Source organism: Gopherus evgoodei, chromosome 10 (genome assembly GCF_007399415.2).
Source record: "Gopherus evgoodei ecotype Sinaloan lineage chromosome 10, rGopEvg1_v1.p, whole genome shotgun sequence".
In the NCBI taxonomy this organism is placed as follows: domain Eukaryota; kingdom Metazoa; phylum Chordata; order Testudines; family Testudinidae; genus Gopherus; species Gopherus evgoodei.
Window position 1 is genome coordinate 51283724 of NC_044331.1, and position 15171 is coordinate 51298894.

Consider the following 15171-nt stretch of genomic DNA (forward strand, 5'->3'; position numbering starts at 1 on the left):
TTTTTCATTCTGGTAGAATAAGACGCAGGACTAAGCAGAAGATCTGACCCTGAAGCTCTCTTGTAATCTCTCAGGGTATATCTACACTGCAGCTGGGAGCTGTGATTCCCCGCATGGACAGACAGTCTGGCACTAGCTCAGCTCGAGCTAGTGTGCTATAAACAACAGTGTGGACATCAGGGTGTGTGGGGCGGTTCTAGCTAGGTCTGAGCTAGGCGGCTAGCCCACACTGCTGGCTATGCTGCAATGTCCACACTGCTACTTTTCATGTGCTAGCTCAAGCTCTCTACCCATGCCGACAATCACATCTCCTAGCTGCAATGCAGACACATCCTTAGTGATCACATCCCCATAGGATCTATTTTCTTCTTGAGTATTTAGGGAGCCTGATTGTTCTTCTTGGAACTGTGAGTTTTAAGCTCTACATTCCTCGACAGCCCTCGATGGGACTGTCCCTCTGTCCAGGAGGAAGGATGTAAAGAGAAAGTATTATCCAGCAATTAGGACACTAGCCTAGGACTCGGGAGATCTGGGTTTAAATCCCTGCTCTGACACAGATTTCCTATGTGACCCTGGGCAAGTCACTTAGTTCCCCATCTGTGCAATGAGGATAGCAGCACTGCCCTGCCTCACGTGGGGGGATGGGGATGTGAGGATAAACATATTAAAGACTGTCAGGTGCTTAGATACTATGGTCTTGGGGACCGCACAATTATCAGAGCTGGACAGACAGGAGGGCTGGATGAGCTCCCACTAGAGACTGCTAGGGACCCTTCTGAACTGGCTGGAGGTGCTCCTGGAGTGCAAGGTGTCCCCACCCTGTGGTCAGTGAGCAAAGGACAGAGTCTGGACCTTGTGATCACCCAAGCTGGCCACTTTCAGCACCATTTCATGGATTAGCCTGAACTTGTGCACAAGTTGTCTTCCATGTTCTACTCCATTTGCAGAACTGTCAGCTTATTTCCACTCCTGAAGCTGGTCTATCAAAATGATATTGTAACAGAAATGAAGAGCAAGGATGCAAGTCACTGCCTGGCCCCCCAGTGAAAGTTAATGTGACCCAAGCCGTAGGCCCCTCATGCTGGCACCACCCAGTGAAGGGGCTGCAGTAATCAAATCAGCCACAACCCACTCTGGGCCAGCAGCCTGAAGCCCAGTAGCCCACAAAAGGGGAAGGAAAGTGGTCATGGTCAAGGAGAGGATGTCACCAGGGCACTGATTCAGCATACTCCCTGGCTGCCTCCACAGTAGGACTCCTATGGACCCTGACCTGTTAATTAAAGCTGCTCCCATCATGGTACAACACCTTGCAGTGAATGACTAAGATGCTACCACCTGTCCCTACTCCTTCCTAAGCACAGGGGATTGCAAACTGCAGCCTGGCTCTATTAATGCAGTGGTGATGGATATGACAAAATGCTCCAGAATTATAATTTTTTCCATATTTATTTTAAGAATAGGGAATAATTTGAAAGCAAACTGAGCCCATGTTTCTGGTCTTACCTTCAGCCCTGGAACTTCTGCCATATGGTGGCAGGTACTTCATAGCAGGGCGACGTTTGCAATCTGCAAAGGGAAAGAGATGTGCTTTTTATGACTAATCCTAATGTGACGGTCACGACTGCTTGTTGAGATCAGGATTGTAACTATAAGTACCATGGCAATAGGAGTGGGCTTTAAACAGCTGCAAACCACCTAAGGGAAGAATTGTTCTTCAGAATAAAGACCCCCGATGGAGAAAACAACAGGAGGAAAGAATTCAGAGTGACCCTGTAAAAGAGTTCCTGCTGGCTGCTGGAGTCATAGTTAATAGCAGTGTGTGCGCTGCCTTTTACCACTGACAATGGCCTATCTGGGCAAACTGGCATTGTAACCACCACCTTCCTGTGCAAGCTGATCTCACAGCCCTGCCTGAACCTTTCTTGCACCAGGACTTTAAGGCAGATCAATGCCACATCAACTCACGGCAGCTTTTATACACTATTTTGGGGAGATCTACCTTTGAGATGCTGGCTTCCATTCCTTTCCTGAAGACCCCCTTTTCATGCTCCTCCACTCTGAACACAGAACACCTGAATAGTTCATTTGGAGATCACCACAGCAGCATGTGCCTATACTTTCTGATACCAACACAGCTCACGTCTGCTATTCTGTTAGGGTGCACTATTGTTCTGCACTACATAAGCACTCTGCATCTGACAGGAGCATATAAACTTGAGTTGGCAGCAACGCAGATGTGCAGAAACAGAAAGAAATAGAGGGTTATTATAATTCATAAGGAATTTATAATGAGTTTATGGAACTCTGACACCTTCTCCTCATTCAGTACACACAGTTATCATGTGCCCATCTCTGGGTACCCAGAAGGTGGGATGTGATGTTACAGCATATGTGCATTATGGGTTATTTACCCTTTGGTGCTGGGAGTCAGGATTTCTTAAGTGACGTGCCGATAGATTTCATATTAGAGGTAACAGAGTGAGCTCCAGGTTTTGCTACTCCAAGGCATCAAATCTGAATAACACCACAGTTTGCAGAGTGATTTGGCTTAAGCAGGTCTGGCTGAACATTCCTTTCCATGGAAGGAAACCAGCAGGCTTACTGCACAGATGTGTTAGTGCCAGCATGTATCATTCATATTTGGGGAGCCTTTGGCAACAGTACCATTCATTTTCCATTAGCTGCTTTTCCTTTTCAGAAAGAAATCCTAAACAAAGGATTCAGTGCATGACTGAGTTAGTCCCTAAGGAGTCTGTCTGTGTAGGGACACCAGGCACTGGACTGTATGTCTGTTACTTGACATGTTGTCAAACCCTATAGCGGGAGTTATGGAATTGATGGCTACCACGTGTTCTATCATGTGTCTCAACGTGATCAGTTATGCACATTTTATGAGATCACATGGATCCTTACAACTGTAGGGTGTGGAAGCTTGTCTAAGGGGTGTGGGAGTGGTCAGAACAAATGACTGGTTGTCATGATTCCTAGATTCTATTCCTGGCTTTGTTACTGTAAGCCCTTCAGCATGCCATTTAGGCTCTCTGCATCTCCATATATAAACATGCAAAATGGCTATAATACTATTTACCTTGCTCACGGGGTGCTGTAAGGACTATTTAATGCTTTGAGACCCTCAGATGAAAGGGGTAATGGGGTGTACAAAGTTGTGTTACACTATTAGGGCCAAAACCTACTTCCATGTTCACCCATATGGCTCCTAGTGACTTTACTGGAGCCCCACACATGCACCCAAGTGCAGAATTTGACCGTGAATTCATTTCATTTAATGTGTTTCTTATCCTGTTTGACTGGAACCCACACCAAAAAGGCTCCTTTGTCAGTGATCAGTAAGCTGCCCATGGCCTGCCTAACTGCAAAGCCTGTTCACAGTAAGAACAACTCCTACCAGGTATGAACTCTTTCTCGGTGAAGAAGAGGACTGCCTGCCTGAAGGCCATCTCTGGGGTCAAGGCCATCACTCTCTGAAGGTCACTAGTGTTAGTGCTTGGCTTGTCTCCCAGCAGCGTCAGCTTCTTCAGCATCTCAGCAAGAACCCCAAAGGCATTGACCCTCCGCAGCGCACAGATGAGAGCTGGGCTGGACATCAGCATATTGATGCTTCTTTGCCAGGAGGTATCTCCCACCTCGAAAGGGGTTACTTCTTTGGCCTGACTCCGAGTGAGCTGGGGCAACCACTTGAGGCTCAGAAGCTCAAACCCTGGGTCAAGTCCTTCTGCAGGAAAAGAGAAAGCTGTTCATTACTAATTGGTAGCTTGTGTTTTCTAGAGGCTGTTCTCTGCTAGTGTCTTACATTCACACTGCTCTTATGATCTTCTTAGCAGACATGAACTTCCAAACTTGTTTCGTCTCCACTCTCCCTCCCATCCACCAGCAAGTGCAATGCAAGGTTTGGAATCACACTGGGCTAAAACTTAGTATATTCAAATGACACAACTTCTCAGAAGTTAAATAGCTAACAATTAGAGGCAGGAATGGGCTACCTAGGAAATAAAGAACCCTGTGCAACTTCAAAAGAGACGCATGGAGATCAAGTGCCGCAGTCTGGTTAAAGAAAGCTGTTAATGTGGAGCAGGTGAAAGGGATATGTTGGGAATACAATGATATTTAAGTGCTTTGACACAGCATAGTATATAATTATAGATACTGTAACCGCTCTGATAATGCTTCATTTTAAGGGATATTAATTATAGTAATAAACCCCATTGTAACATTGACTTGTCACTAGAATAACTTAACCATTGTTATGTTTGCAAACTAGGCTTGTTTCCGGTGTAGCAAGATGTTTGGAGGTTCAATACATAATTGTATGTCGCTGAGGTTACTATGGGCTAGATTCAGGAACCCTTGCATACAGTGAGTAGTATCATATTCTGCGAGTACTCCCGTGGTTTCAAGTCTATTCTCGGAGCAGGGTGTGACTCAGTGGTACTATGTTAAGGAGTACTCTGTTTTCTATTTCATAACAATTTTGGTGCAATTAGTGCCAGTTAATACAATAAAATAATCATACTATTTTGCTGTTATATAGCACTTTTCAGGCATACATTTGAAAGCACTTTACAAAGGAGGTCAGTGTCATTATCTCCATTGTACCAATGGGGAAACTGAGGCACGAAGCTGTGCAGTAATATGCCCATGGTCACATAGGAGGCCAGTGGCAGAGCTAGAGTAGAACTCAAATTTCCCAATTCCCTTGTTCTATACCCTATTCACAGAACCATCCTGCCTCCTAAATATGAGGGCTGGGCAAACTGGTTCGGATTACATATATGAGCTAGCCTGAACTTTAGCACATCCTTGAACTGATTCAAAACCCACTGCAGTCAAATGATGCCCATGTGGGGCAAGATCACTCACTAACATTCATAGACTCTTTACGGAGATAAATAAACACATCTATCTACCTGACAAGGCCTGGGACAGAGCGTTAGGAGCTAGCAGGTGAGGCAGCACTCTGATCACTTATGCCTCAATCAGCTCCCCTGGAAAAGGCTGACTGGGAAGGTGTAAGCTAATTTAGCTGCTCAGGCTAGAAGAGTTAATTAGTGCAGCAGTGGAGGCTATAAGGAGGACACAGGAAGGATGTACTGGGGGAGAGAGGGAGTAACCAGGGCTAGCTGAGCCCAGTGTGTGCACAGCTTTCAAGGAGGGAGACTCCTGTTCCTCCCTGGCCCTCTGGGAAAGGGCTAAAGGGAGAGAAGTGCTGCATATAATATCGCCGTATTAGTGTCAGTGATGGGAATGTAAATAAATCACTCAGCAGAGAGACTCTGAGAGGTCCTTGGGGCATCTAAGGATGGGGAGGAGCGGGCCCCATTAGAGGGCCCCTTTCACCACTTTTCCTAAATGAACCTGCTGAGTTAAGAATAGGTGGATATAACTTAGCTGGCCAAGGCCTACAAACCTTCCCCCAAAGCAGGAGTCACCTGGGTTTTGAGCTTGCTTCTGGAAGCCAGGGTGAAGGATTTGGCAAAGAAGATGACCAGCACTCTTCATGGCTTCCTTTCCAATCAGTGTCAGGATGACAACTTGTTCCATTTCAGGATCCAAGGCGTAGGTTCGGTGGCATAAAAGATCCAGAGGAACATTACATGAGTCTGGCACTGCACTGAGATTGCCTCCTGCTCAGGGAGAAGATCAAAACAACAAACTTAGTTATCTAGGGTAACAAACTTCCCCTTTCTTTTAATGTGGAGGAACTGACTCATCCTCCAGAGAATAACAGAGCATGGGTTCTAAGAGTAGCTTCCTCCCAGATACAAAAGTAAGATGTAGACAAGTATCTGGTGACTGAGTCTCAGCCTGGTCTAAAGTGAGGGCTTATCTGCAAAACATGAGTGGGTTTTGTTTCCAACAGTGAATCATTCTCCAGCCCTAAAATCATCAGAGCTTGAAAGTCTGGATTGTGTTTTTAACTGATGTCTAGATATTTATATTTGGTTAGATCAGTGTCTTTTCTCTTCTAAAAATATCAGTGTCTATATATTTATTTTAACTATGAGCAGAAATTCGCTGGTTCATCAGATCACAAGGAAGACAAAATTCAATTCAGAGCAATGATGCAGGCTGCAGTAAACCGACTTCTGGTTACTCAGTAGCTCTGCAGCACGGAACACGTTTCCCATGCTTCAGCTAGGCATGACCAGGACGTGGATGACAGTTGGAAATCCCTTGAAAGGAACTTTGCCGCATTCCACTCCTACCACTATTCAGTTCTTAAACCCAATTGTTAAACAATCAGGACCAGTGTTGGTTTATCAGATCCTGCTGACACCAAGAGGCCAATTGCAGCAATTAGGGATTTCAGCCCAGATCTCAAAGCCTTTGAGTTCAATGGGAGACAGGGGACTAACTACCTTTGAGGATCTGGCCCTTCATGTCTGCAAATTGGACTCAGAATCCCCCTTCAGAATTCTCCTGAGTGCACAATGGGTCAGTCCTGAAGCCCTTGTACTCTGGCAAAACACTTACTGAGTTCAACTGGAAGGAACAAGCAAAGATTCCAGGATGTGGCTTAAGATTTGATTTTGATCATCATACCCTTCACTTTCATACCAAAATCTATTATCCTCACTAGTCTAATGCTGTTTAGAAATGGAATCCCCAGGAAAAATGTCCATTTCTTTCTCTCCTTTATGCTACTTATTAAGATTTTACAGCATAAATTCTGATTGATAACACACACCTATTTTTTACTAGGAGAGCTTTTTGGCTCCCTAAAACCAATGTATATGGCCTAATTTCTGATACCCTTACTTGTACTGGGTAACACTTTACTCCACTAGTTGTCCCATTGGAGTCACTAATCAGCATTAGGAAAAGGTCTCAGAGTACAGTGCCAAATATGTTATTACTGACAATAAACAAAATCTTGAGGTTCTTGTTCTGTAAAGACTCCAGAATCTGGCCCTATAATAAGCAAATCCTGGGGTATGGCCCTATAATAGGCAGACCTCAGGATCTTGCTCTGTAATCAGCAGAATCTTAGATTTTCCATCACTCTGACATACCCAGTGTCTGCAACAAGCTGTCAGTATAGGGAGCCACGTGAATACACAATGCAGGTTCCAGTTCAGCACTGGGAGGCAAGTTGCTTCGTACCTCCCCAAGGAGGCCTCGTTCTGCCAGTTCATTCATCAGCCCTAGGAAGAGAACAATAGATCGTATACAAAACATTGTGCACAGCTATTTACTGTGCATTCTGTCAGAGCAAGACTCAGTGGGAATGCGCGCCATCCTGCCATCTACCCTTGGGTCGTATGTCCAAACTCCTATTATGGAGATATTAATATGGGTCATGGCAAGTTCACCCAAGGAATATAAAACACAGTCTTGCAGCCTTGCCAGCATGGTAAGGCACATTCATTTACAGCAGGATTAAGTAGCTGCTGGAAAAGGCTGGCTTGGCAATTACTTTTCTTAGAAAGACTCTTAGCATTGTGGCCAACATCCTAGCATTTTCAATTGTCACCAACCCCACATTATGAAAAGAAACCAATCCAAAGAGAAAGAACCCAGAGACTCGTCCTGTTTCAGCCCTGACTGTCATTTGCTGTCTTAAACTAACTAGGATATATCATCAGGCATGGATGGGTTCTAGGAGTAGGACCCTAGTTGGCATGCCTTGGAAAGGGGAATAGTATTGGAGAAGGAAATGATTAGTCCTTAGCAACACTGGACTTCTTCGTGGGGTCCTTGTAGCCAGCTTGGCATTTCCTGGTGGCCAAATGAAAGCTTATTTGATAAAACTGTCAGCTTTTCCACAGGTGGCTCAGCAATAAGCCACCAGTCCGTTAGGTTCTGCGGAAGATGGAAGGTAGGTCCACGAGGAGGTTGACACCTCTACACAGCTACCTGGCAGCTGTGATAGACCCTATGGAGACAAACACCACAGGAAGCACCACCTCTGAAGGCCAGACTGACAGTTTCCCTCATGGCTCCTGATTGGTCCAGGCACCCTATTTAAGTCAAAGAGAAGTTCCAGGAAGTAACGTACAACTAGATGGACTCCGCAGCCAGCTGTAGTTTTGGACCCACCTCTTGTCTTACTCCCAGACTCTGACCCTGACTCGGATCCCGGGCTTCTGCCCTTGAACACCAAGTCCAATCCCACCCCCTGGCTTTGGTACTTGAACTCTGCCTCCCACTTGGACCCCTGGATTTGGTATTTAGACTCTGAAATGGGTTTTTGACCCCTGGCTTTAGCATCTGACCCTCAACCCAGGCTCTCGGAGTCAGACACCAGCCCTGCCATAGGCCTGATCCTCCAAGCCTCAGTTGTGACAGCAGGGAAGAGATGTTTGCAAAGTTGGTCTAAGGATGAAAAGGATCCATTGTGATCAAGTCTGGATGTTTTTCTAAAGGATCTGCTCTAGTTCAAACAGGAATTGTTTCAGAGAAGTTCTCTGGCCTGGGTTATACAGGAGGTCAGACGAGAAAATCAGCCTTGATAGCAGCATTCAACTACCTGAAGGAGGATTCCAAAGAGGATGGAGCTCAGCTGTTCTCAGTGGTGGCAGATGACAGAACAAGGAGCAATGGTCTCAAGTTGCAGTGGGGGAGGTCTAGGTTGGATATTAGGAAAAACTATTTCACTAGAAGGGTGGTGAAGCATTGGAATGGGTTACCTAAGGTGGTGGTGGAATCTCCATCCTTAGAGGTTTTTAAGGCCCAGCTTGACAAAACCCTGGCAGGATGATTTAGTTGGGGTTGGTCCTACTTTGAGCAGAGGGTTGGACTAGATGACCTTCTGAGGTCTCTTCCAACCCTAATCTTCTATGATTCTATGATCAAAATGGTCCCTTCTGAACTTAGAATCTATGAATTTTTGAGTGGCAATCTTTTACCTTTCCAAAGTTTTCCTTTTGCCAGTTTCTGCTTTGATATATTAAAGCACTGTAAACACTGTACATATTCTGTGACCTTCTCAAAGAGAACTATTTGCTCAAATTCCCTTAGGAAGACCAGGAACCCCATTTCTTCAATGAGTAACTTTTCTAAGGAATTTAGACAGAAAACAATTCAATGCTGTAAATTAGTCTGCCATGATTAATCAGTCATGCCTAGGCATGTTTTCAGGGAGTATGTGTGATACTCACTGGAGAAAAGGGAAAGAACCTTCTGCACTATCAAATCATTCTGAACCTCTACATGTCTTTCCCATTGTAACATTTGTGATTTATGATTTTCCATTTTCAAGCATTTTACTGTGCACTATAGAAAAGCAAGGCACTAATGATAGAAAGAAGAATAATTCTCAAACTGGGATAGTTAGTGAGAGGACACTGTAAAGCACCTAAACTCCAAAGAATATACGTACAGGGTCCAATCCTGCAGCTAAAAGGGAGTTCTGCCCAAGTGTGGGCTGGATGATTAGAGGATCACTATAGTGGACTAAAGAAGCAGTGAAGAGTGGATGATGGGATTGAAAAACAGGACTGAGTCTGGAGAACTGGGTTTTATTACCAGATTTATTGTATGATTGTGCCCAAGACAGTTAGCTGCTCTCTGCCTCAGTTTTGCCATTTGTTAAATAGGGATAGTAATGCTTACCCTGAGGTTTAATTTGTGGTTGTAAAATACTTTGAGATCCTTGAGTGGATAATGCTGGAGAAGAGCTCAGAGAGAAGTTATTATTTGCCACATGGAAGCTCAATTAACTGGCTTCCAGGGTCCCTGTCTGAAAAGAAATTGAAAAGCTAATAAGGATAGAGATAAGTAAAGAACTTGCTGTGCACTAGACAAAGAGTCAGTCTTGATAGCCTGGCCACTCAAAAACAAAGTGCCAGCTCCTCAGCTAGTATAAATTAGCATAGCCGCAATGAAGGCAATGGAGCTATACTGATTGACATCAGCTGAGGATCTGGCCCAAAGCATATGCCTACCACTGCATATGTACACAAAGAAATGCCTATGTGCCAAGAGACATGATTTTTTTAAAATAGGTGCCTAGAGTTAGGCTATGTCTGCACTTAAACCACCATAGTGGCACTGCTGCACTGCTGTATGCTTCAGTGTAGACACACTCACTACAGAGACGGGAGGGGTTCTCTGTAGTCAGTTTTCCCCGACAGGCAGTAGCTAGAAGAATTTGGCCAAGGATTTTCTCCTGCTCTTTGGTCATGGGGCATATATCCCTTCTGTCTTTCTAGCTACTTATATGGCCCCATCACTATTCTATTCTATGTAAATTCTTATACCACGCTCATCACCATACTACCTGAGCACCTTCAGCCATGCATTAAGCAACATGACTAACCTCTATCATGTCCCCTCAGCCTCTCCCCAGGGGAAGAAGCCTTGGCTGAGGCAGGAGCACTGGGTTTGGATTTTTTTTTTTAAAACAGCAGATGTTGCTCTGTGGTTATATTGGAGAAGGCAAAGTCAAAGAAATGCACTTGGAGCAGAAGGTCTGGTGATGGTCCTTAGTTCTGGGGGGGGAGTTCATTCCACAGTCTGGGACTGGCCCCCGAGAATGCTCTGTCAGCAGAGTAACTGATCCCTTCCCAAGAATTTAAAACTAGAAAAGCCAATAACAATCTCCCTCTTTCTTCTCAGCCTATAGAAGGAGCACCGGCATTGATTTTTGCAGGTGACCATGTGTGTGATGAGTGGGGACACGCACCTGTGCGAAGACCTTGCTGAAGGAAAGCCAAGTCAAAGAGACAAGTTTTCCATTTAGTTCCTCAGCCTCATCCCTTGCAGAAACAAGAGCTGTTGTCCAGGCCTAGATCGAGTGCAAGTTCTAGCTCCTATTCTCCTAATTTGTCAAAAGTTTAATTGTTCCATAGGTAGATAGATGTGGAAGAACCCGGTCACAGGAGGAGGGGTCTCTCATGGAGCTAAGGCCAATCCCTTGGAGGCCTTTAAATATCATTATAGAGACTATGAACTGGACTCTGTGTGCCACTGCAGAGAGAGCCAGAGCTGTACGTTCACCTGTGCTCAAGCTGTGCTGCTAAACAGAAGGGCTCTTGCATATGCAGCAGTTGGAGCTTTTTAGGGCATTTGGCTTCATGTATTCACAGCTGCTTCATACGAAGACAGAGAACCTAGAGTACCAAGCATAAAAGCAATGACTCAGATGGATTTAGGGGGCAAAGTGGACAGGCAGCTGAACATGAGCTTGCAGTGCAACACAGCGGCAAAAATGGCTAATGTCATCCTTGGACATATAGACAGTTGAGTAGGAGTACAGAAGTTATTTTTCCTCTGTATGTGGCATTGGTGAGGCCAACAGAGGAATACTGCATGCAGTATTTTAGAAAGGATGTTGGAAAATTGGGGTGGGTGCAGAGAAGAGCCACAGAACTGAGTCAAGGGTTGCAAAAGAAACCTTGCAGTGAAGGACTTAAGAAGCTCAATCTGTTTAGCTTATCAGAAAGAAAACTGAGAGGTGACTTGGTTACGTTGTATCAGTACCTTCAAAGGAAGAAAATGCCATGTACTAATGGGCTCTGAAACTTAGAGCAGAAGGCCGTAACAAGAACCAATGGCTGGAAGTTAGACAAATTCAAATTAGAAACAAGGTACATATATTTAACAGTGAGGTGATTAACCATTAGAACAGACAGACAAGGGAAATGGTGGATTTTCCAGCTCTTGCAATCTTCAGCTAAAAATTGGATGCCTTCCTGGAAGAGATGCTTTACTCAAACACCAGTTATAAGGCGTTAAAACTGGGTGAAATCATCTGCCCTGTGTTACACAGACTAGATGATTTAATAGTCTCTCCTGTCCTTAAAATATGAATTCCTAGGTATAGAGTAAATTGAAATAAACAAGCCTGGGTGTCACAAATAGGTAGATCACAAGGAGGAGCAACTGTCTTCTGGCACAGTCGCAGATGGATACTTTTGGCCACCATGATATCTGGGCAATGAGGAGTCTAAAGACTGAAGGCTAAAGACCAAATTACTGCATAGCCTGATTACCTGCTACACAGAATGTGGATCTAATGGTGGTGGCTGATTCATATACGAGCCTGGTGATGCATGGTACTTAGTGAAAGCTAAGGTCAGGCCCGGATATTTTGAAAGAGTTTGACTGCAACATGGTGCTGTTAAATGAAGCTTTCCAGTCTGCGTGGTGCATACCCACATACCAACATTCTTCACTGAAGGACCTGGGAAAGACTGGCATTACCTTTCACCAATGCAGGAACATGATGGCCAGCATTCTCCTTTCTCAGCAGTAAAATCAGACAGTGCAAGCGTGGCTCAGCAGGAAGTTCTTCTCTTGAGGGTCTCCCATCAGGGGGACTTGAAGTCTTGTTAGGGCAAAATACAGCCATCTGCAATTACACAGGCCAACACTTTCACACCTAGGAACCTAAAGCTAGACTCCTAAGTCCATATTTAGGTACCTATTTAAAAGTGATTTGATTTGCAGGGAAGCTGAGCATCCACAGATCCCATGAAGTCAAGGGGAGCTGCTGGTGCTCATCACCTCTGCAAATCAGGCCATTTGTATTTCAGTGCCGCCATGTGGATTTAGGAGCGTTACTTCACAAGCATTTTGGACACAGTGTTATTTTTTTATTTGGTAAAGTGTTATGAAGAAGGAAGATGGTTCTTCTTCAGATCTGAAGAAAATCAGGTGGTAAACAAGAGCCTTGTGCAGAGTTTTCTAGGTGAACCAGGAAGTGCCCCACTCTGCAGTCTCAGCCCCTCCCCCACCCTGTGCAACACATGATTTACAAAGGGCTGTCTCCCTATGCAAGGAAAAGTCTCACTCACTTCACTGGCTGTTGTGAGGAGTGCAGACCTGGGCTCATTCTTGTCTATCTCGGTTTGATTGGAAGCCCTGTTTTAATGATTATCTCAGTTTCATTGGACTGAGATGTGGAAGAAAACAAGTCCTCGCTCTGCGTTTGTTAATAAACTGTCTCTGACTTACTGCTAAGAGCAATTGCAAGGGAAGACTGTGGTTGGACAGGTGGTCCCCTGACCGTAGGCAGATCTTCCCCCTACAAGCAATATAAGACAAGTATTTATACTTTCCCATTACATACATCAATGGCTAACGGTTATCCTTTGTTTATACAAAATTCCCTCCAGATGCTAGCTTATCTCAAGGTTTCTGCTTAAGTCAGCATTCCATCCTTGTCAACTAAAAGCAAGGTGAGAACAACATCTCCTACAACTCTCGCGTTGTTAGGGTTTCCTTTCGCTCAATCCTTAAATGGTCTAAAGACATCTACCCCCAGATCCTCCTTTTTCTCTTACTTTTCTGCTTCCACAGAGATTTGACAATACGAAATGCATACTCATTCAACTGTGTTGTTCATGTCCATTCCAGTCAGGTGTGTGCGCGTGTGTGTGCATGGCAGCTGGAAAACTTTTCCCCTAGCAGCATCCATTGGGTTGGCCTGGGCATCCCCTGGAACCACACCTTCATGACACTCAATATAGAGCCCTGCCCACCCACCACCCTCTCAGTTCCCTCTTGCCAGCTACTCCGACAGATGGGTAGTACGATGGATACTGGAATGGACATGAACACCACATCTCAGTTTTTGGAAAGTGTAGGGGACAATTTCCTGGTGCAGGTGCTGGTGGAACCAACCAGGAGCAGAGCTCTTCTTGACCTGCTGCTCACAAACAGGAAAGAATTAGTAGGGAAGAAAAAGTGGATGGGAACCTGGGAGGCAGTGACCATGAGATGGTCGAGTTCAGGATCCTAACACAAGGAAGAAAGCAGAGCAGCAGAATATGGACCCTGGACTTCAGAAAAGCAGACTTTGACTCCCTCAGGGAACTGATGGGCAGGATCCCCTGGGAGAATATCATGAGGGGGAAAGAAGTCCAGGAGAGCTGGCTGTATTTTAAAGAATCCTTATTGAGGTTGCAGGAACAAACCATCCCAATGTGTAGAAAGAATAGTAAATATGGCAGGCAACCAGTTTGGTTTAACAGTGAAATCCTTGCTGATCTTAAACACAAGAAAGGAAGTGGAAGAGTGGACAAATGACCAGGGAAGAGTATAAAAATATTGCTCAGGCATGCACGGTGAAATCAGGAAGGCCAAATCACACTTGGAGTTGCAGCTAGCAAGAGATGTTAAGAGTAAGAAGAAGGGTTTCTTCAGGCATGTTAGCAACAAGAAGAAAGTCAAGGAAAGTGTGGGCCCCTTACTGAATGAGGGAGGCAACCTAGTGACAGAGGATTTGGAAAAAGCTAATGTACTCAATGCTTTTTTTGTCTCTGTCTTCATGAACAAGGTCAGCTCTCAGATTGCTGCACTGGTCAGCACAGCATGGGGAGGAGGTGACCAGCCCTCTGTGGAGAAAGATGTGGTTCAGGCCACTTATTTAGAAAAGCTGGATGAGCACAAGTCCATGGGGCCGGATGCGCTGCATCTGAGGGTGCTAAAGGAGTTGGTGGATGTGATTGCAGAGCCACTGGCTATTATCTTTGAAAACTCATGGCGATCGGGGGCGGGGGGGATGACTGGAAAAAGGTTAATGTAGTGCCCATCTTTAAAAAAGGGAAGAAGGTGGATCCGGGGAACTATAGGCCAGTCAGCCTCACCTCAGTCCCTGGAAAAATCATGGAGCAGGTCCTCAAGGAATCAATTCTGAAGCACTTAGAGCAGAGGAAGGTGACCAGGAACAGTCAGCATGGATTCACCAAAGACAAGTCATGCCTGACTAACCTAATTGCCTTCTATGATGAGATAACTGGCTCTGTGGATGAGAGGAAAGCAGTGGATGTGTTACTTCTTGACTTTAGCAAAGCCTTTGATATGATCTCTCAAAGTATTCTTGCCGGCAAGTTAAAGAAGTATGGGCTGGATGAACGGACTATAATGTGGATAAAAAGCTGGCTAGATCATCGGGCTCAACGGGTAGAGATCAATGGCTCCATGTCTAGTTGGCAGCCGGTATCAAGTGGAGTGCCAGCCCCAAGGGTTGGTCCTGACGCCGTTTTTGTTCAATATCTTCATTAATGATCTGGAGGATGATGTGGACTGCACCCTCAGCCACGACTGAAGAGGTCGAAGTCTGAGTCCGGCATACTGTACTACATAGATACATGTGTCCCAGAAGTTTCAGGAAATTCCTTGCTGTAGTGGTAGGGAACTGCCTGAGACTTCATATGATGTCACTGAGGGACCGAAACCTTGCTTCTGGTAGGTATGCCCTGGCTT

The 15171-nt window shown here is 45.1% G+C and overlaps 1 protein-coding gene across 8 annotated transcripts in view; it reads right to left on the reverse strand.

Moving 5' to 3' along the window:
- The window catches only part of C10H16orf71 (chromosome 10 C16orf71 homolog), a 154071-nt gene that overhangs the window by 42090 nt on the left and 96810 nt on the right, over positions 1-15171 (reverse strand). For 7 of the 8 annotated variants that reach the window (XM_030578609.1, XM_030578613.1, XM_030578606.1 and 4 more), the window contains 5 exons: positions 12166-12313; positions 7032-7163; positions 5448-5642; positions 3407-3733; positions 1504-1566 (listed from right to left, as the gene is read on the reverse strand). In XM_030578609.1, coding sequence (XP_030434469.1) covers positions 1504-1566; positions 3407-3733; positions 5448-5642; positions 7032-7163; positions 12166-12313 — 865 coding nt within the window. The remainder of the gene's footprint in view (positions 1-1503; positions 1567-3406; positions 3734-5447; positions 5643-7031; positions 7164-12165; positions 12314-15171) is intronic. The other variant, XM_030578607.1, reaches the window with a different exon arrangement.